This window comes from Mustelus asterias, chromosome 12 (assembly GCF_964213995.1).
Source record: "Mustelus asterias chromosome 12, sMusAst1.hap1.1, whole genome shotgun sequence".
NCBI lineage: Eukaryota > Metazoa > Chordata > Chondrichthyes > Carcharhiniformes > Triakidae > Mustelus > Mustelus asterias.
Window position 1 is genome coordinate 105585441 of NC_135812.1, and position 14950 is coordinate 105600390.

General features: G+C 45.8%; 1 protein-coding gene across 1 annotated transcript in view; it reads left to right on the forward strand.

Annotated features, from left to right (window-relative positions):
• Positions 1-13662, forward strand: part of axin2 (axin 2 (conductin, axil)) — a 33649-nt gene extending 19987 nt beyond the window's left edge. The window contains exons 5-11 of the mRNA XM_078225814.1: positions 156-296; positions 1501-2009; positions 3581-3769; positions 4414-4650; positions 4908-5012; positions 7409-7579; positions 11328-13662. Coding sequence (XP_078081940.1) covers positions 156-296; positions 1501-2009; positions 3581-3769; positions 4414-4650; positions 4908-5012; positions 7409-7579; positions 11328-11454 — 1479 coding nt within the window. The 3' untranslated portion in view covers positions 11455-13662. The remainder of the gene's footprint in view (positions 1-155; positions 297-1500; positions 2010-3580; positions 3770-4413; positions 4651-4907; positions 5013-7408; positions 7580-11327) is intronic.
• The last annotated feature ends 1288 nt before the right edge of the window (positions 13663-14950 follow it).

A 14950-nucleotide genomic window follows, 5' to 3' on the forward strand; every position in this document is an offset into this window, starting at 1 on the left:
CTCTGTCACCCCTTCTCTTCCTCTCTCACCCTCACCCTCTCTCTCTCTCTCTCCCCCTTCTGTCGGCTCTCCCTTCCACCCCTTCCCCCAAAATGTGCGGGCTGATGGACAGACAGCTAAACGTTGTCTATCTGTTGTGCTCTTGTTCCGTGTAGAGAACTCACCGCCTTCCGAAGGAGATGACTCCTGTAGACCCAGCAGCCTTTGCCACTCAGCTCATCTCCCGGCTGGAGAAGCTCAAGCGGGAGCGAGACACCATGGACAGCTTGGAGGAGAGACTGCAGCAGATTAAAGAGGTAGGATGGTAAACTCACCCAGGGACTGGAGTGGGTGGAGGGGGGGGGGTAAAGTCATTTTAATTTTAATCGCTTGAAACTTGCAACTCCCAAGAAATTATGGCAGAAATTAATTGGGTTTTTAAAACGCAATTAGAATCATCATACTGCATGAAACATCTCTGTGTAACTACTGATTCTGTTAGATTTCTCTCCAGTCAGTTCAAATCGGGCAGTGTAATCTCGTGATCCCTTTTAAAATGCTGAACGGCAGTGAGGACAGTTTGAGGAAATAAAGTGCCTGCATTATAATGAGACCCTCACATGGTCTCTTCAAATAAAGCCCTTGTATTGGGCTGGCATGATGTCTGTGTTTCTGGTATTGTGTGGGAAGGGGCTGGGGTAATTGGAACCTATTTTCACCCTCCCTCTTCACTTTTGGGTAGGGCGGATGGTACTGGGTGCAACATTGGGTTTTCTGCCCACCCCATTTCAGCTGGCAGTGAGTTCAGAACAGGATATAAAATCCGCCAATCTTGGGAGATTCTCAGCCAAGCAGCTAGCCTTAAATAAGCCTCTTTAGGATGTACCCTTGGAATTAGAGTCACCGAATCCATACAGTGCCGAAGGAGGCCATTTGGCCCATCGAGTCTGCACTGACAGCAATCCCACCTCGGATCCTACCTTATCCCTGTAACCCCACATATTTACCCCGTTAATCCTCCTAACCTACGCATCCCAGGACACTAAGGGGCAATTTAGCACGGCCAATGCAGCTAACCTGCACATCTTTGGAGTGTGGGAGGAAACCGGAGCACCCGGCGCAAACCCACGCAGACACGGGGAGAACGTGCAGACTCTGCACAGACAGTGACCCAAGCCGGGAATCGAACCCGGGTCCCTGGCGCTGTGAGGCAGCAGTGCGAACCACTGTGTCACCGTGCTGCCCACGTTGGTCATGCATGAAAGCTGGTTGGAGAGAGGAAGAAGTTACACACACAGAGGAATGTGGAGGTCAGGTGAAAGGAGGCAGCAGAGGGATATGTGAAAGAAGGGTTTGGGCGCAGGGCAGAGGTTGGTGATGAACAAGACTGGATGCAGGAGGGTAGTTGTAGAATGGCGACCGTTGTAGAGTTTGGGGGTTAGTCAGGGTGGGGGAGATGGAGCGTAGATTTAGTGACTGCTCTCGGTGAATATTAAAAGCCCCGTTTCTGTACGACTGCAGGATGAAGGTGAAGATGGTGAACTCCCCACAGTAAAAACAGAAACGGAACCCACACCCCCCCAGCACCAGCTGCACCCATTGGCTCTCCTGCCCTCTGGAAGCTGTGATGACGACCCACAGACCATCCTGGATGACCACTTGTCGCGGGTGCTGAAAACGCCGGGCTGCCAATCGCCAGGAGTGGGGAGATACTCTCCCCCTTCCCAGACGCCAGACTGTCTCCGGGGGACAAAGTTTCAATCGGCTCTGGGGCCCCAGGCAACAGCTCCAGGACTTTCTAGCAAAGCGTATGCCTGCAAACAGAGCACCAAGTACGTCCATCATTACATCCACCACCACACTGTTCCCAAGACAAAGGAACAGATCGAAGCCGAGGCTGCTCAGAGAGTGCAATGCCTCTGTCCCAGCAGCCTCTGTCCGAGCAGCACAGACTATTGTTCCTACGCCAAGTGTCGAAGTCACTCAAAGGTTGAAATGCCGGCTGTCCAGGTGGAACAGTTTACCCTTGGGTAAGATCTCGTCCTTTTCCTTTTAATGTTTTATCTGCTCCCATTACTACCCCTCCTCTCCCCAAGGAGGACTATGCTCCGTCCACTACCCCAACACCAACACTCAGGAGCCAGGTTAGTGAATCAGTGGACTGCTTAACCATGGGGTGTGTCACAGCTCAACTTCGGCCTGTCCACCCTTGGTGCTGGGAAATGAGCACCTCTCGTATTGTCCAGGAGCCCTAGGCATCTTTATTTCCTCTGACCCTGAGTCAGGAACACTGAGGCAGAGTCCAGTTATCAGATCCAGCAAAGACCAGCATGGACAGGGCTGGGATTTGCTGGTCTCTCAGATTTAGGAATCCAGCAATGCATTGATGAAGCATCAACGAGTCAATGGAACATATTCTGTAATGACGCTATTTATGCATCAAACCAAGCATATAGTGATTGCTTTTCTTTATGGTCCACACAGATTTGTAACTGTGGCCAATCCTATCCATTCTGTTTTTCTGATGGCTACTTACAGGGCTCCCCGAGGCGGAGCTCTGCCGCTGGGCTCTGGCACTCCCCGAGGCGGAGCTCCGCCGCTGGGCTCTGGCGCTCCCCGAGGCGGAGCTCCGCCGCTGGGCTCTGACGCTCCCCGAGGCGGAACTCTGCCATTAATGGGTTAACAATCTGGGTACAGTAATTTTCCCATGTCCTTTAAAAATAAGTTTTACGAGTAGATCATCATCCTTGCCCTTCAGGCTGCATTCCCCAGCCAAGATTATACCCAGAATGTTGCCTCTTGGTGGCTGGTGGCAGTGAGAGTGTTGATGGTGATATTCCAGTCACACGTAGCCCCTGGACCTGTGTGGGGAATGGTGGTTCACTGAGAGAGGCTCAAGGTTTGCCTGTTCAACCAGGTTAATCTCCTTTGAATACTGAGGAAGTTGTAGTTCTATGAAAACAAGTGGCCCTCAGAGGTTTCACTGGGTAAATATTGTTAATGTGAGCACTGGCCCACGAGGCAGATCAAAATGAGTGCAGTACCAGCTCAAGGGGCTGAATGGCCTTCTATTCCGTAGATAGGTTCATGGACGAAAAGAAATTGGTTTAGGTTGGAGGGTCACAGTTTTTTTTTAACTGGTCGGTGCAACATCGTGGGCCGAAGGGCCTGTTCTGCGCTGTAATGTTCTATGTTCCTTATACCCATGGCACAGGGAGAGTTGTGGACCCTGGTTAGATCACTTAGTGCAGTATAGGGTTGATGGAGTTTACTTTAGGCAATAGACAGGAAGTGCCACTTAAATGGAGGTCAGAAAAAGTCCAGGAGGGGATGATTGGGAAATAAGACTTGGCGAGTCCAGGGGTTCAATTTGTGGCCTAAACTGAATCAATGGATCAATTTGGCCTATAAGCAGCTGTCCTCTGCTCCCCTGAAACTGTGTCCGAGCTTGTGCCAGCATTTTCACTGGAGGTTGCGAGTCAATTGTGGGGTTATTAAAGTCAATGGGGTAATGAGTGGGGGTGCAGGTGGTCCTCACTCCTTGAAGTAGCAGAAATGGAGAGCTCTCCACTGATGTTCCTTTCACTCTGGTTGTCTTCAGTGGTCGGAGCAGTTCCTTGCCCAGGAGGAGCGCACAAGTAACGACGGACTGTGTCAGCCCAATTTTCAGTGAGGGAGCTCTGCCTGTCTCCAGTCCCCAGCTCCCCGGTGAGGAGACAGACCGTGCACAGAACGTGTGGCAGTGGATGCTGGAGAGTGAACGACAGCCCAGCAAGCACAGGCCTCACAGGTAAAGACTGAGCTGCTACCTGGGATAGTTACTGCTCGTGTGGGTGCAGTAATGTGAGCAAGTGTGTGGGTGGGTGTGTTGATTAGTATAACTGGGATGTTTGTTTTTTATTCTCTCGTGGGATGTGGGTGTCACTGGCATTTGTTGACCTTGAGCTGAAGCCATTCCAGGAGGCATTTTGAGAGTCAACCATTGTTGTGGCTCTGGAGTTGCATGTAGACCAGACTGGGTAAGGATGGCAGATTTCCTTCCCTGAAGGGCATAGTGAACCAGATGGGTTCTTGCAACTATCGATGATGGTTGTCATGGTCACCATTTACAGAGACTAACTTTCAATCCAAATTTATTTGAATTTAAATTCCACCAGCTGCCGTGGTGGAGTTAAAACCATGTTGTGTGTGCGTGCGCGCGTGCGTTCAGAATACTTTATTTTAAGAGTGATTAGGTTGGGTTTTGTAATTTGAAAACCGATTCTAATGTGAGAGTGTCAGATTGATGTGAAGCAGGATGCCTCTCAAAGCTGAATGACCCGCCAGTGTTCAGCTGGTTTGAGCCAATGCAAATGAACAATGAGGGGGTGGTTACTGATTATCAATCAAAGGTCAAAAAACCTAGGAAGGTAACAAACTATTCTCTCCCGTCAGTGTCCAGTGTGTGAAGAGAGGAAGTGTCACAGACTGTCCGAGGGGCAGTACAGCTGAGCGCACCAGCCGGCAACACATTGGGAGTGCCCACCAGCGGGGCAATGCTCAGCCATCCCACCCCTTCATTCAGGACCCTGCCATGCCGCCCCTCCCACCACCGAACACACTCGCTCAATTGGAAGAGGCACGTCGCAGGCTGGAAGAGGAAAAGAAAGTTTCCAAAACTCAGAAGCAAAGGTATAGAATTCACTTATTCTGCTTCCCCATGTTACCAAGAGTTTTATCTCCAAGCTCTCTCTCACCAACTGTCCCCTCACGCACATGCTCCCTCTCTTGTCTGTCTCTGACTGATTGTCCTGCCTTTCACACGCTCACTGTCCCCTCCCGTGTTTCCTCTCCCTTTCTCACCCCAACTCTCCCCCCTCTCAATCTCTCTCTCTCACATACCACACCACACCACACTCTGACGGACATTGTCTTTTGTTATTTTTCAGATATTCAACATCAAGTTTACAGCGAGACAGAAATCATGGTGCTCCGTCACAGGGAGTGAGCCTGTCACTGTCCAGTACTGGTCTCCTCGCATCTCCTATGGAAGAGTAAGTAATAAACAGCGTAAACTCCATTGTGTTAAGTTTGGGAAGATCTGCATACTGAGTTCAGGAGATTTTTTTAAATTCTCTTTCCCCCCACCCTGCCCTGATTTTCTCCCCTTTTTGTCCTCTCCTCCACTAGATACTGACTTGTGACAGGGTGAAGCTGTATCTATGTGCTGTCTATCCTTTATTAACTTGAATGTTCTTGCTGTTAAACTGCTGGGAGTATTTCAGCTGAGTCTAATTTGATATCCTGTTTTCAGTAGGAGGCAATGGATCAGGGGCAGAACCCTGGCTGATGGCTACCTTGCAAATTAAGGCCAATGTAATGTTTATGGGGACCAGCTGCCCAAGTGAGAGTCACTAATGTTCCTGGTAGTGGACAAATGTTTTGTATATTGGCATGGACAGTTGTACCATCTCACTTCCCATTCCCAATCAGACCCTTGTGATGAAGGGAATAGTAAAGGACATTTAACGTATTTATTGCAACCACCAATAGACTAAAAAACAGACAGCTGAGAGGAAGAAAAACTTTGCTTTCACTGGACTTTTCTCTTGTTTATAGTCAACACTTTAGCTCCAGGAGTCAGTGCCCATTTGAGAAAAAAAAAGCAATTCAGATCAAAGAGGGAACAAGAGCAGTCTCTGCTGCAATTGATCTTAAATTTCAAAAAAGGGGCAGTTACATTGCAGAACAATATGTTTTGATGCACAAAGATTGTGTTTGGCTTCAAATCCTTGTTTCAATTTCCTTCATTCAGAGAACAATAGTCAAATGCAAGAAGCCGGATTCAATTTTTTAAAAATTGATTCTTTTGTGGGATGTTGTGTGACTGATTAGGCCAGCATTTATTGCCCATCCCTGTTTGCCCTTGAGAAGATGATGGTGATCTGCGTTCTTGAACCGCTGATGTCCCTGTGGTGTGAGGTGCACCCACATATCTGTTAGGGAGGGAGTTCCAGGGCTTTGACCCAGCGACAGTGAGGGAACGCCGATATATTTCCAAGTCAGAATGGTGAATGGCTTGGAAGGGAACTTGCAGGTGGTGGTGTTCCATGTTCCTGCTGTCCTCGAGCTTCTAATTGGTGGAGGTCATGGTGTTAAAAGATTCTGTCAAAGAAGCCTTGGCGAGTTGCTGCGGTGCATTTTGTACATGATGCACACTGCTGCCACTCTGCATCGGTGATGGAGGGAGTGAATCTTTAAAATGGCACATTAGGTGTCTCGATCAAGCAGCTTATTTTGTCCTGAATGATTATTGGATCCAGCTGATCGGAAAGGATGGGATAGTGAGAACTAAAGTGGCCTAAATAATAACTGTACCCCTCTCTTTTCCCCCCCACACGCTCTTGCACTCTCTTCTCTATGTGTGGCAGAGGTTGTTTGAAGTCACATAAACCATCTGACTGTAGCTTTTTATTCTTAATTGGATGACCTTAACTTCAACAGCTGTCTTTACCACCAAGTCCCAGACAGTCCTGTGCACAGACTGAGATGGAAGCTCAAATACTGGTTTGCTGATGCCCCAGGACCCTGTGATCTAATTGTGCATTTTACCCACACAAAAAAAAACCAATCACTGAAAGGCAGAGCTCGGCCTGAACTGACCCTTGGTTTCACCAAAGTTTTGTTTTAATCTGAGTTCACGTCCCCTTTGTCTTCCTCTTCTCTCTATTAACGCTGAGTTCATGAGTTTCTGCAACATGTATTTTCATCATCCTTTTTATTCTCAGTGCAGTGTGTACATATGGCAACAGCTGGTTAAATGTTTCCAGAGTGCAAGAAACACCTGCCAATCGTTTTATCGGATGTTTTCTTTAGGTTGTACCCGTCTCTATGTCCAGCCTCTAAGTGACTCAATCTGCCACCATGTGATGATGCCTAAAGCAAATGTTCCTACCAACAGTAACCACAAAATAGTCTTCACTGCCTGCTCCCATTTGCCAGTTAAGCTACACTTGAACTGACCACTGGGGGCTAATTGCCTACTGTGCAGTGTGACAGGAAACCATAAACAAGTGATATGTCTTCTATCAAACCCTGCTGATTCTTGAGGGATTGAAGAAACCCACCGTTGTGTCAGGTCGCTGTTCAGGTCCAGGGGTTGGGGAGTGGGCGTAGAATAGCGGAGGAGTTTGTTCCACACCCAGTAGTCAAACTGTAAGCACCAGGGAGGTGAAACAGTGACCCTCCCTAACCTGAACGTTTCTCCCATCCCACCGACAGACCTGGCTGCAACCAGCAAACTCAACGTGGTGCCATGGGGAAGGTACTAGGACCTGGGCCCCTCCTTGTCTATGGGATTCGGTTCCCTGCCTCACCACCTGTAACCTCTTCTTGGCTTTTGATGCGAGACCCCCCCGATTGATGATTTTTCTCTCATTTGTCTCCACAGGCACAAAGCGCCAAAGAAACAAGTGGCACCTATGCATGCGGCTCAGTCCGGTGAGCTGGTCGTCACTTACTTCTTCTGCGGAGAGGACATTCCATACCGGCGGATAATGAAAGGTCACAGCCTGACCCTGGCACACTTCAAGGAGCAGCTCAGCAAGAAAGGAAATTACAGGTATGGGAATACTCCCTGTCGGATTTTGGGAGCTGGGTTAACCTGGGTTAGAGGGGTATGGGTGACTGAGGAGGGAAAGGTGGGGGGGAAAATTCTGTTGTGCCATTGTGTAAATGGGTCTTTTTCTACTTTCCTCAATGGGCTATTGGAGTCTATTGCATGGGACAGCTGTGTGGGAGGCTAATTTTCAGACATTAGTTAGAGTTGTGTCGGCGGCGCTATTCAACCTCGGGAGCTCTTAGTCCATCATTTGCCTCAAATTTATCATTCCTACCCTTGTTTTGAAATCCTCTCCCCTTCCGAGCTCTGGAATCTCCTCCAGCATTAACCCCTGTCGTATCTGCACTCCTCCAAATCTCAAATCTTGTACCTCCCTAATTTCCTTCACTCCACCATTGCCTTCAGCCCTAAGATCAGGAATTCCTTCCCTAAGCCTGTCTGCCTTTCTACCCCTCACTCCTCTTTTAAGATGTTCCTTAAAACCCACTTACGCTTGGTGTCAAAATTTGGTTTTGTTATTGTTCCTGCGAGTTCCTTGGGATGATTTTACTGTGTGAAAGGCTCTATATAAATGCACGTTGTTGTTGAAACAATAAACTCCATGGAATTCTCCAGAAGGAGCGTTGGGTCTATTTCAATAATGAAAAGGCTTTGCACCAATATCCTGTGCTTGGGGATTCTTTTCCAGCTTTGTTTTGAGACTGGTTTGCACTGGGAGTGAAGGTGCAGGTGACTCAGTGAAACAGCCTGGCTGAGTGAAGGGGGCCAGGAACTGACCCATGATGTGCTCCGCACTCTCTGTAACATCTGCCATTGATTTTGTTTTTGCTATTTTTAAGGCCTGTGTAATAAGCAGGTCTTTGAAGCCAATTTCTTTCATTTTTTTGAGCTTGGAGATGAGAGGCGAGCAGGTCAGCTGTCAAATTCTTTGATTTAATGAGATCTGCCTTGGTCTTTTTCATTCCCTGTGTTCCGGCAGATGTGTACATTGCCATATCACTGATTTATGTAAATCACACTTATTAATACAGGGTGTTATCAGAGACTGATGTGGCTGCAGTGGAAGAGTAATCTCAGTGTCTTTACACACCAGCACCAAGCTGCCAGAGGGAAAAATAACACACCTCCGCCTTTCTGTAGGGTTCTTTTTCAGGGCAATCTGCCCAAAATTAGTGCCAGATATTGAAGAATTTTCAGCACAAATCGCGTTTCCACAACCTTTTGCGTTGATTGTAAATAGCACCATATTGGAAAGTGTCCCCACCCATAAAACTGGCCACACACCTGCAAACCTGCTGCCATCAGACTTTTGAATGGACTTACCTTGCATTAAGTTGATCTTTCTCTACACCCGAGCTATGACCGTAACACGACATTCTGCACTCTCCTTTCCTTCTCCAAGGAACGGTATGCTTTGTCTGTATAGAGCGCAAGAAACAATACTTTTCACTATGTTAATACATGTGACAATAATAAATCAAATCAAACCTCACATCAAATGAAGTGGCATTATGAGCTTCTGCACTCATTTGCGAACCCTCAGAGAGGAATCTTTTAGGGTTCAAGGACACTGACAAAAATCTTTTCAAAAGCTTGCAATATAATTTCCCAAAACTGAGCCCTGTATACAAACGCTTTTTGTACGATGTTTCTTAATTACTTAAAATTAAGTTACTCAGTTTGTGGTCCAGACATTAATTATTTTGGTCATTAAACTCATTTTCAGCTGTATTAATCCAACTACATCAAGCTTCCACTCTTAAATATCTCGAGCAATGTTTTTTAAAGCAGTTTTTGTTGATTTTACATTTTAAAATGCTGCCGATCGTGACAGATTTTACACTTGGGTTATAAACTTGGGGGCTGGGGAGAAAATATTTTGCAAAACTTGCAGGATATATGTGCCTGGTCACCAATTTGCGCTCAAAGGAAAATTCTATTCCACAGAAACCGACAATCCAAAAAAGGAGGTCATATCAGCCCAATGTGCCCGTGCTGGAAGTGCTATGGCAACAATGTGTATTTATATAGCGCCTTTAACATCCCACCGTGCTTTGCCAGGCACATTATAAAGCAACATTTGTCACCGAGCTCCATAAGATGTTATTGGGTCAGATAGTAAAAGCATGGTCACAGAGGTAGGCTTTGAGGATATCTTAAAGAAGAGGTTTAGGAGAGAATTCCAGAGTTTGGACCTTATCCACTGACAGTGTGCCAACTGATGGTCGAGTAATAAACATTAGGGATGTTCAAGAGGCCAGAATTAGATGAATACAGATATCTTGGAGGATTCTAAGGGGTTACAGAGATAGGCTGAGGCCATGGAGGAAGTTGAAAACCAGGATGAATATTGGTTTTGCTGGACCCAGGAGCCAATGTAGCCAGTGCTCAGATGCCTGAAATTCTGCTGCGCAAGTGAAGTATCTCACAGGAGTGGCACAGTGGTTAGCACTGCTGCCTGTCCGCGCCAGGGACCCGGATTCGATTCCGGCCTCTGGTCATGCCAGTGTGGAGTTTACACGTTCTCCCCGTGTCTGTGTGGGTTTCCTCCGGTGCTCCAATCATAGAAATCATAGAAATCATAGAAACCCTACAGTGCAGGAGGCCATTCGGCCCATCGAGTCTGCACCGACCACAATCCCACCCAGGCCCTACCCCCACATATTTACCCACTAATCCCTCTAACCTACGCATCTCGGGACTCTAAGGGGCAATTTTTAACCTGGCCAATCAACCTAACCTGCACATCAATTTCCCCCTACAGTCCAAAGATGTGCAGGTTAGGTTGATTGGCCACGGTAAATTGACCGTAGTGTCAGGGGGATTAGCAGGGTAAATATGTGGAGTTCAGGAATAGGACCTGGGTGGGATTGTTGTCAGTGCAGACTCGATGGGCCAAATGGCCCCCTTCTGTACTGTAGGGATTCTATGAAACACGGAGGTGGCTGAATGGGATTTGGTGTGAGGAAGGACACAGGCAGCAGAGTGTTTATAACCTCGAGTTTACAAAAGGGTAGAATGTGGGAGAGCATTGAAGTAGTTACAGTGATGGGTTAGGTTTTCAGCAGCGCAGGGGCTGGGTCGGACTATGAAATGGGCAGTCTTAGCGACATCATAAATATGTCTTTCACCTCATGACACAAAGATTTCTATCCCTATTTGCCCTGCAATGATTTTTTTCCTTCATCAAGTATTTATCCAATTCCCTTTTGAGTTAATATCCACCATTCGGGCAGTGCATTCCAAATCGTAACAACTATCTTTTTTTTAAAAAAAATTTATCTCTCCCTTGCTGCTTTTTCAAGGGAGTAAGGAAAAAATGATCTTGTATAAAGGAAACATCCTGTCTCACTGTGTATATGCAGAAACACTTGTATGGAATACATCTGATCATATGGAATATTTATATGTATTTAGTAGGATCTTATTGACATTGTATGTATTCATCTGGTTTAATAATCCATAGATTTGCTTTCTGGATTCACTCCTGTTTCTTGATTTTATTTATTGGGCTTTGTGTATCAGTGATGTGTGAGAAGCACTAGTTGTTCCAATGCTGTTGTCTTGTCTGTCCCTCCCTTGCCTTTCGCCACCCGATCCTGCTCCTTTCCTCTTCTTTTCATTTTCTTTGTCCTCTTCCTTCTCTCTCCTTGCCTGCCTTTTTGTATCTAGCTTCCCTTTCTCTCCCCCACCCCAGTTTTGCTTCACTTGTTCTAACCACCCTCTCTCTCTCTCTCTCTCTGCACAGGTACTATTTCAAGCGAGCCAGCAATGAATTTGACTGTGGGGCTGTTTTTGAAGAAGTTCAGAATGACGATAGCACACTGCCCATGTACGAGGGAAAGATTTTGGGAAAAGTGGAGCGAATCGATTAATTCATTTAAAAAGGACTAATTTTTAAGTCAAATTATGAAAAATTCCAGAAGGATGAAATAAGCTGTGAGGTAATGGAATTCAGGCATGAAGAAACTGTGGTGATGTTTGCCTTACATAGGATGTAAAGATCATAAAAATGTTTATATAAAAATACTGGGCTACATTGTAAAGAATGACCACTATTGGTTACTTACAGACATCCAGGTATAACTGTGGCTTCCTGAGGGACTATAAAATCATAGAATTCCTACAATGCAGAAGGAGGCCATTTGGCAGACTTGGTCAAGTCTGCACTGACAACAATCCCACCCAGACCGTATCCCGTAACTCCATGCATTTACCCTGCTAATCCCCTGAGACTAAGGGGCAATTTATCATGGCCAATCAACCTAACCCGCACATCTTTGGACTGAACAGACACTGTATTGTCCCTGCTCAGTGACACATCCTGATATTTATTGAACTTGCATCTGTGTATTTGGGTTGTGGATATGCTACTACTGCAATGATGTGTCCACCGTTTCCATTGGTACCGGCAGCCACTTCTCTCTGTGACAACCCCTCCCTCTTCCTGTAACATTAGTGACAATAATGAGGAACACTCCTCTGGTGTAGTTCAAATGAAATTGTGAAGCTGGCTGTGAATTTTCTCTGAAACAAGTGACCATGTCTTAATATAACGTGATGTTGCTTTGTATTTGTACCGGAACCATCACCAAGTCTTAATGGTCTGGCAGAAATGACAACCAGCCTTGCCTGTGTCAATCTTCCATTTGACACACACATGCAGTCTAGTGCCTTTCAAATCCAGGAAAATCCACAGAACTCTTCTTGCACCTTCCTCCCCAACACACACACCACCACCCCTTCCTGCACATACTCCATGATAATGTCCTTACTACAATGATGCATATGTGTATTGTAGAGTTGGCCAACTCTCAGATCTCTCACCAGTGGAGGGGTAAATGTGGAAGCTGCCCAGTCCTAGGGCTGATTCAAGCTCTGCTCCCAGCAGAGGGCTTACTTGAAGAGAGCGCACCTTGGGTCAGAGAATTGATGCTCCATAACCACATGACATGGGGTTGGAGTTGATTTCTTTTTTTTTTGTTTAACGTCACAAGTTGAGTAACCAAACCCATTTAGAAGAAACAGCTTAACTGGGTATGAAAGGAGTAACAATGGAACTTTGCACCAGTGCATAGCTGCTCACTAATATCGCACATGCAAATTCAGCTCCCAATTTCCAAAGTAGAGCGAGCTGAAAAATCAGAAGAAAAGAGCAAGTGTGCGGGAATATGATCCATTATCAGAACTGAGGATGTTACACAGTGCTGTTCTGCTGGAGAGATCCACACTGTTCACCTTCAGACATTGAACACAACATTGTGTCTGTATTTCAGGATTGCAGCTTTGACTGTTTTTCTCTGTCTCTATTGTCTGTGGCCCCTCTCTTGCTGCAGTAGGACTCTGGATTCTGTGCCAATATGTGTCCTGATCTACACTGACAGGACCAGGTTGCTTTTGTATCGCTGAGGTTGTGCAAAAGCCTGTTTTCCTGTTCAAGTCGGACCATTGTGTAGTAGAGATTTTTTTAAAATTCATAATTCCAAAGGTGATAAACTTTTAAGATGTAGGGAATTAAATCCCATCCAAAATTCCAACGTAATTAGAAAAGGAAAAATGAATGATAAAATACCAGAGCAGAAATTACTGCATGTTTTCATGAGAACAGCACAATTAACATACATGCCTGTGTTAATGCCCAGAGGAACCAGGTCCCAGTGTCGTTCTGAGAAGGGGCCAGGCCCCAGTATCGACTCTTCTCACCCAATGCACTCTTAACGGTCACTGTCTTTTTGCCAACTGCTGGACGTAACTTGTACAATACCTGTGTAAATATTGTGAAGCGTTTTACACACTATTACTAGTGTTTCTTGTTTATCCAGTACAGTACCTGTGCCTGCATGGTATTATTAATACTGTGTGTCACCCTGTATTGAGGGTCACATCTCCCTTTTTTAATAAGGGTTTATGTATAAAGATATTTTTATGCTTTTTTTGAGTGTTGTAACCATGTTTTATGGCATTTTATTCTACTTTCTGTAAATTATGCATTACAACAGAGTTTGATTTAAGAATCATTGGTACAATAATTATGTAATTATTAAGAGATGTAGCCTTTATTAAAATTTTATATTTTTCAAATTACTTTATTTGCTGAACCCTTTTGTTGTTTTGAGGGCCACGGTCCCGGATTTTATTCCATGTGGGCATCCTGCTGTTCCAGTTTATTATTTTCCTGTCTTGTGATCGGTGAGGTGGATTTCCAAGGGGATTCTGCACAAAGAGAGAGAGAGAGAGACAGAGTGAGGCCCAAGAGAGCTCAGAGGATTGACCAAGGCAACTAGAGATCTGCCAGTAGGGGTGGAACAGAAAGGAAGTAGTTCTCCGGCTGGAAAGCATAAAGACCCCGAGAGCACTAGGAGCTGAATGGGGTTGGGGAGAATGTAGAGGAGTAGAGTGGGGACCAGTGGAACACAAGTGGAGAGAGCACGTTGGAGGATGTGGGTGAGGGAAGGAGTGGAGGGTAGAAAACAAGTGCCAGATGTTTGTAGTTTAATTTGAGGTGGAGCTGAACCAGAGGCCGGGGAGGGTAGGGAAAATTGAGCTTGCAGGTTACAAGTGTTGAGGGTTTGAGTGGCACTACGTATTTGAGGTAAGGGCGAAGTTGTTGAAAATGAAACCTGGCTGAGTGCTGACAGTCTTTTTGTTAAAGTGTTGCATAGACAAAACCAAGCAGCACTTAAGATCATAGTTATAGCATGAATTTTTGATGTTGAAAGACGACAGCAACACTTGGAGAAAAAAATACAATCTCATCACTTTCCGGTCAATTTCACACACTTGGAGCCTGTCACTCAGCTAATGAAGCTTTGGATTCAGTAAAATATTCCTTTGTACCAAAACGAGACAATTTTTCGACAGGCTGCGGCTACATTTTATTTCATTATGGATTTAAATATTGACCTAAAGTGGCCCCAGTGATGGGAATGGGGTATCTAACATGGACACACAATCATTGCAGTCTCTTCCTCCTTTACACGTCCCTACAGAACCTTGGCATTTATTGCTAAAGGAATAGAATATAAAAATAGTGAAGTGTTGCTGCTATTGTACAAAGCATTAGTGAGAGCGCACTTAGAATATTGTGAACAGTTTTGGTCCCCTTACTTGAGGAGGGATGAAATTGCATTGGGGGCGGTTCAGAGGAGATTCACTAGATAGATTCCAGAGATAAGGGGCTTGTCTTGCGAAGAGAAATTGGGCAGTTTAGGCCTATACTCCCTGCAGTTTAGAATAATGAGAGGAGATCTAATTGAGGAACAGTCCAAAGATGTGCGGGTTAGGTTGATTGGCTGTGCTAAAATTGCCCCTTTAGTGTCCTGAGATGAGTAGGTTCGAGGGATTAGCGGGTAAAATATGTAGGGATATGGG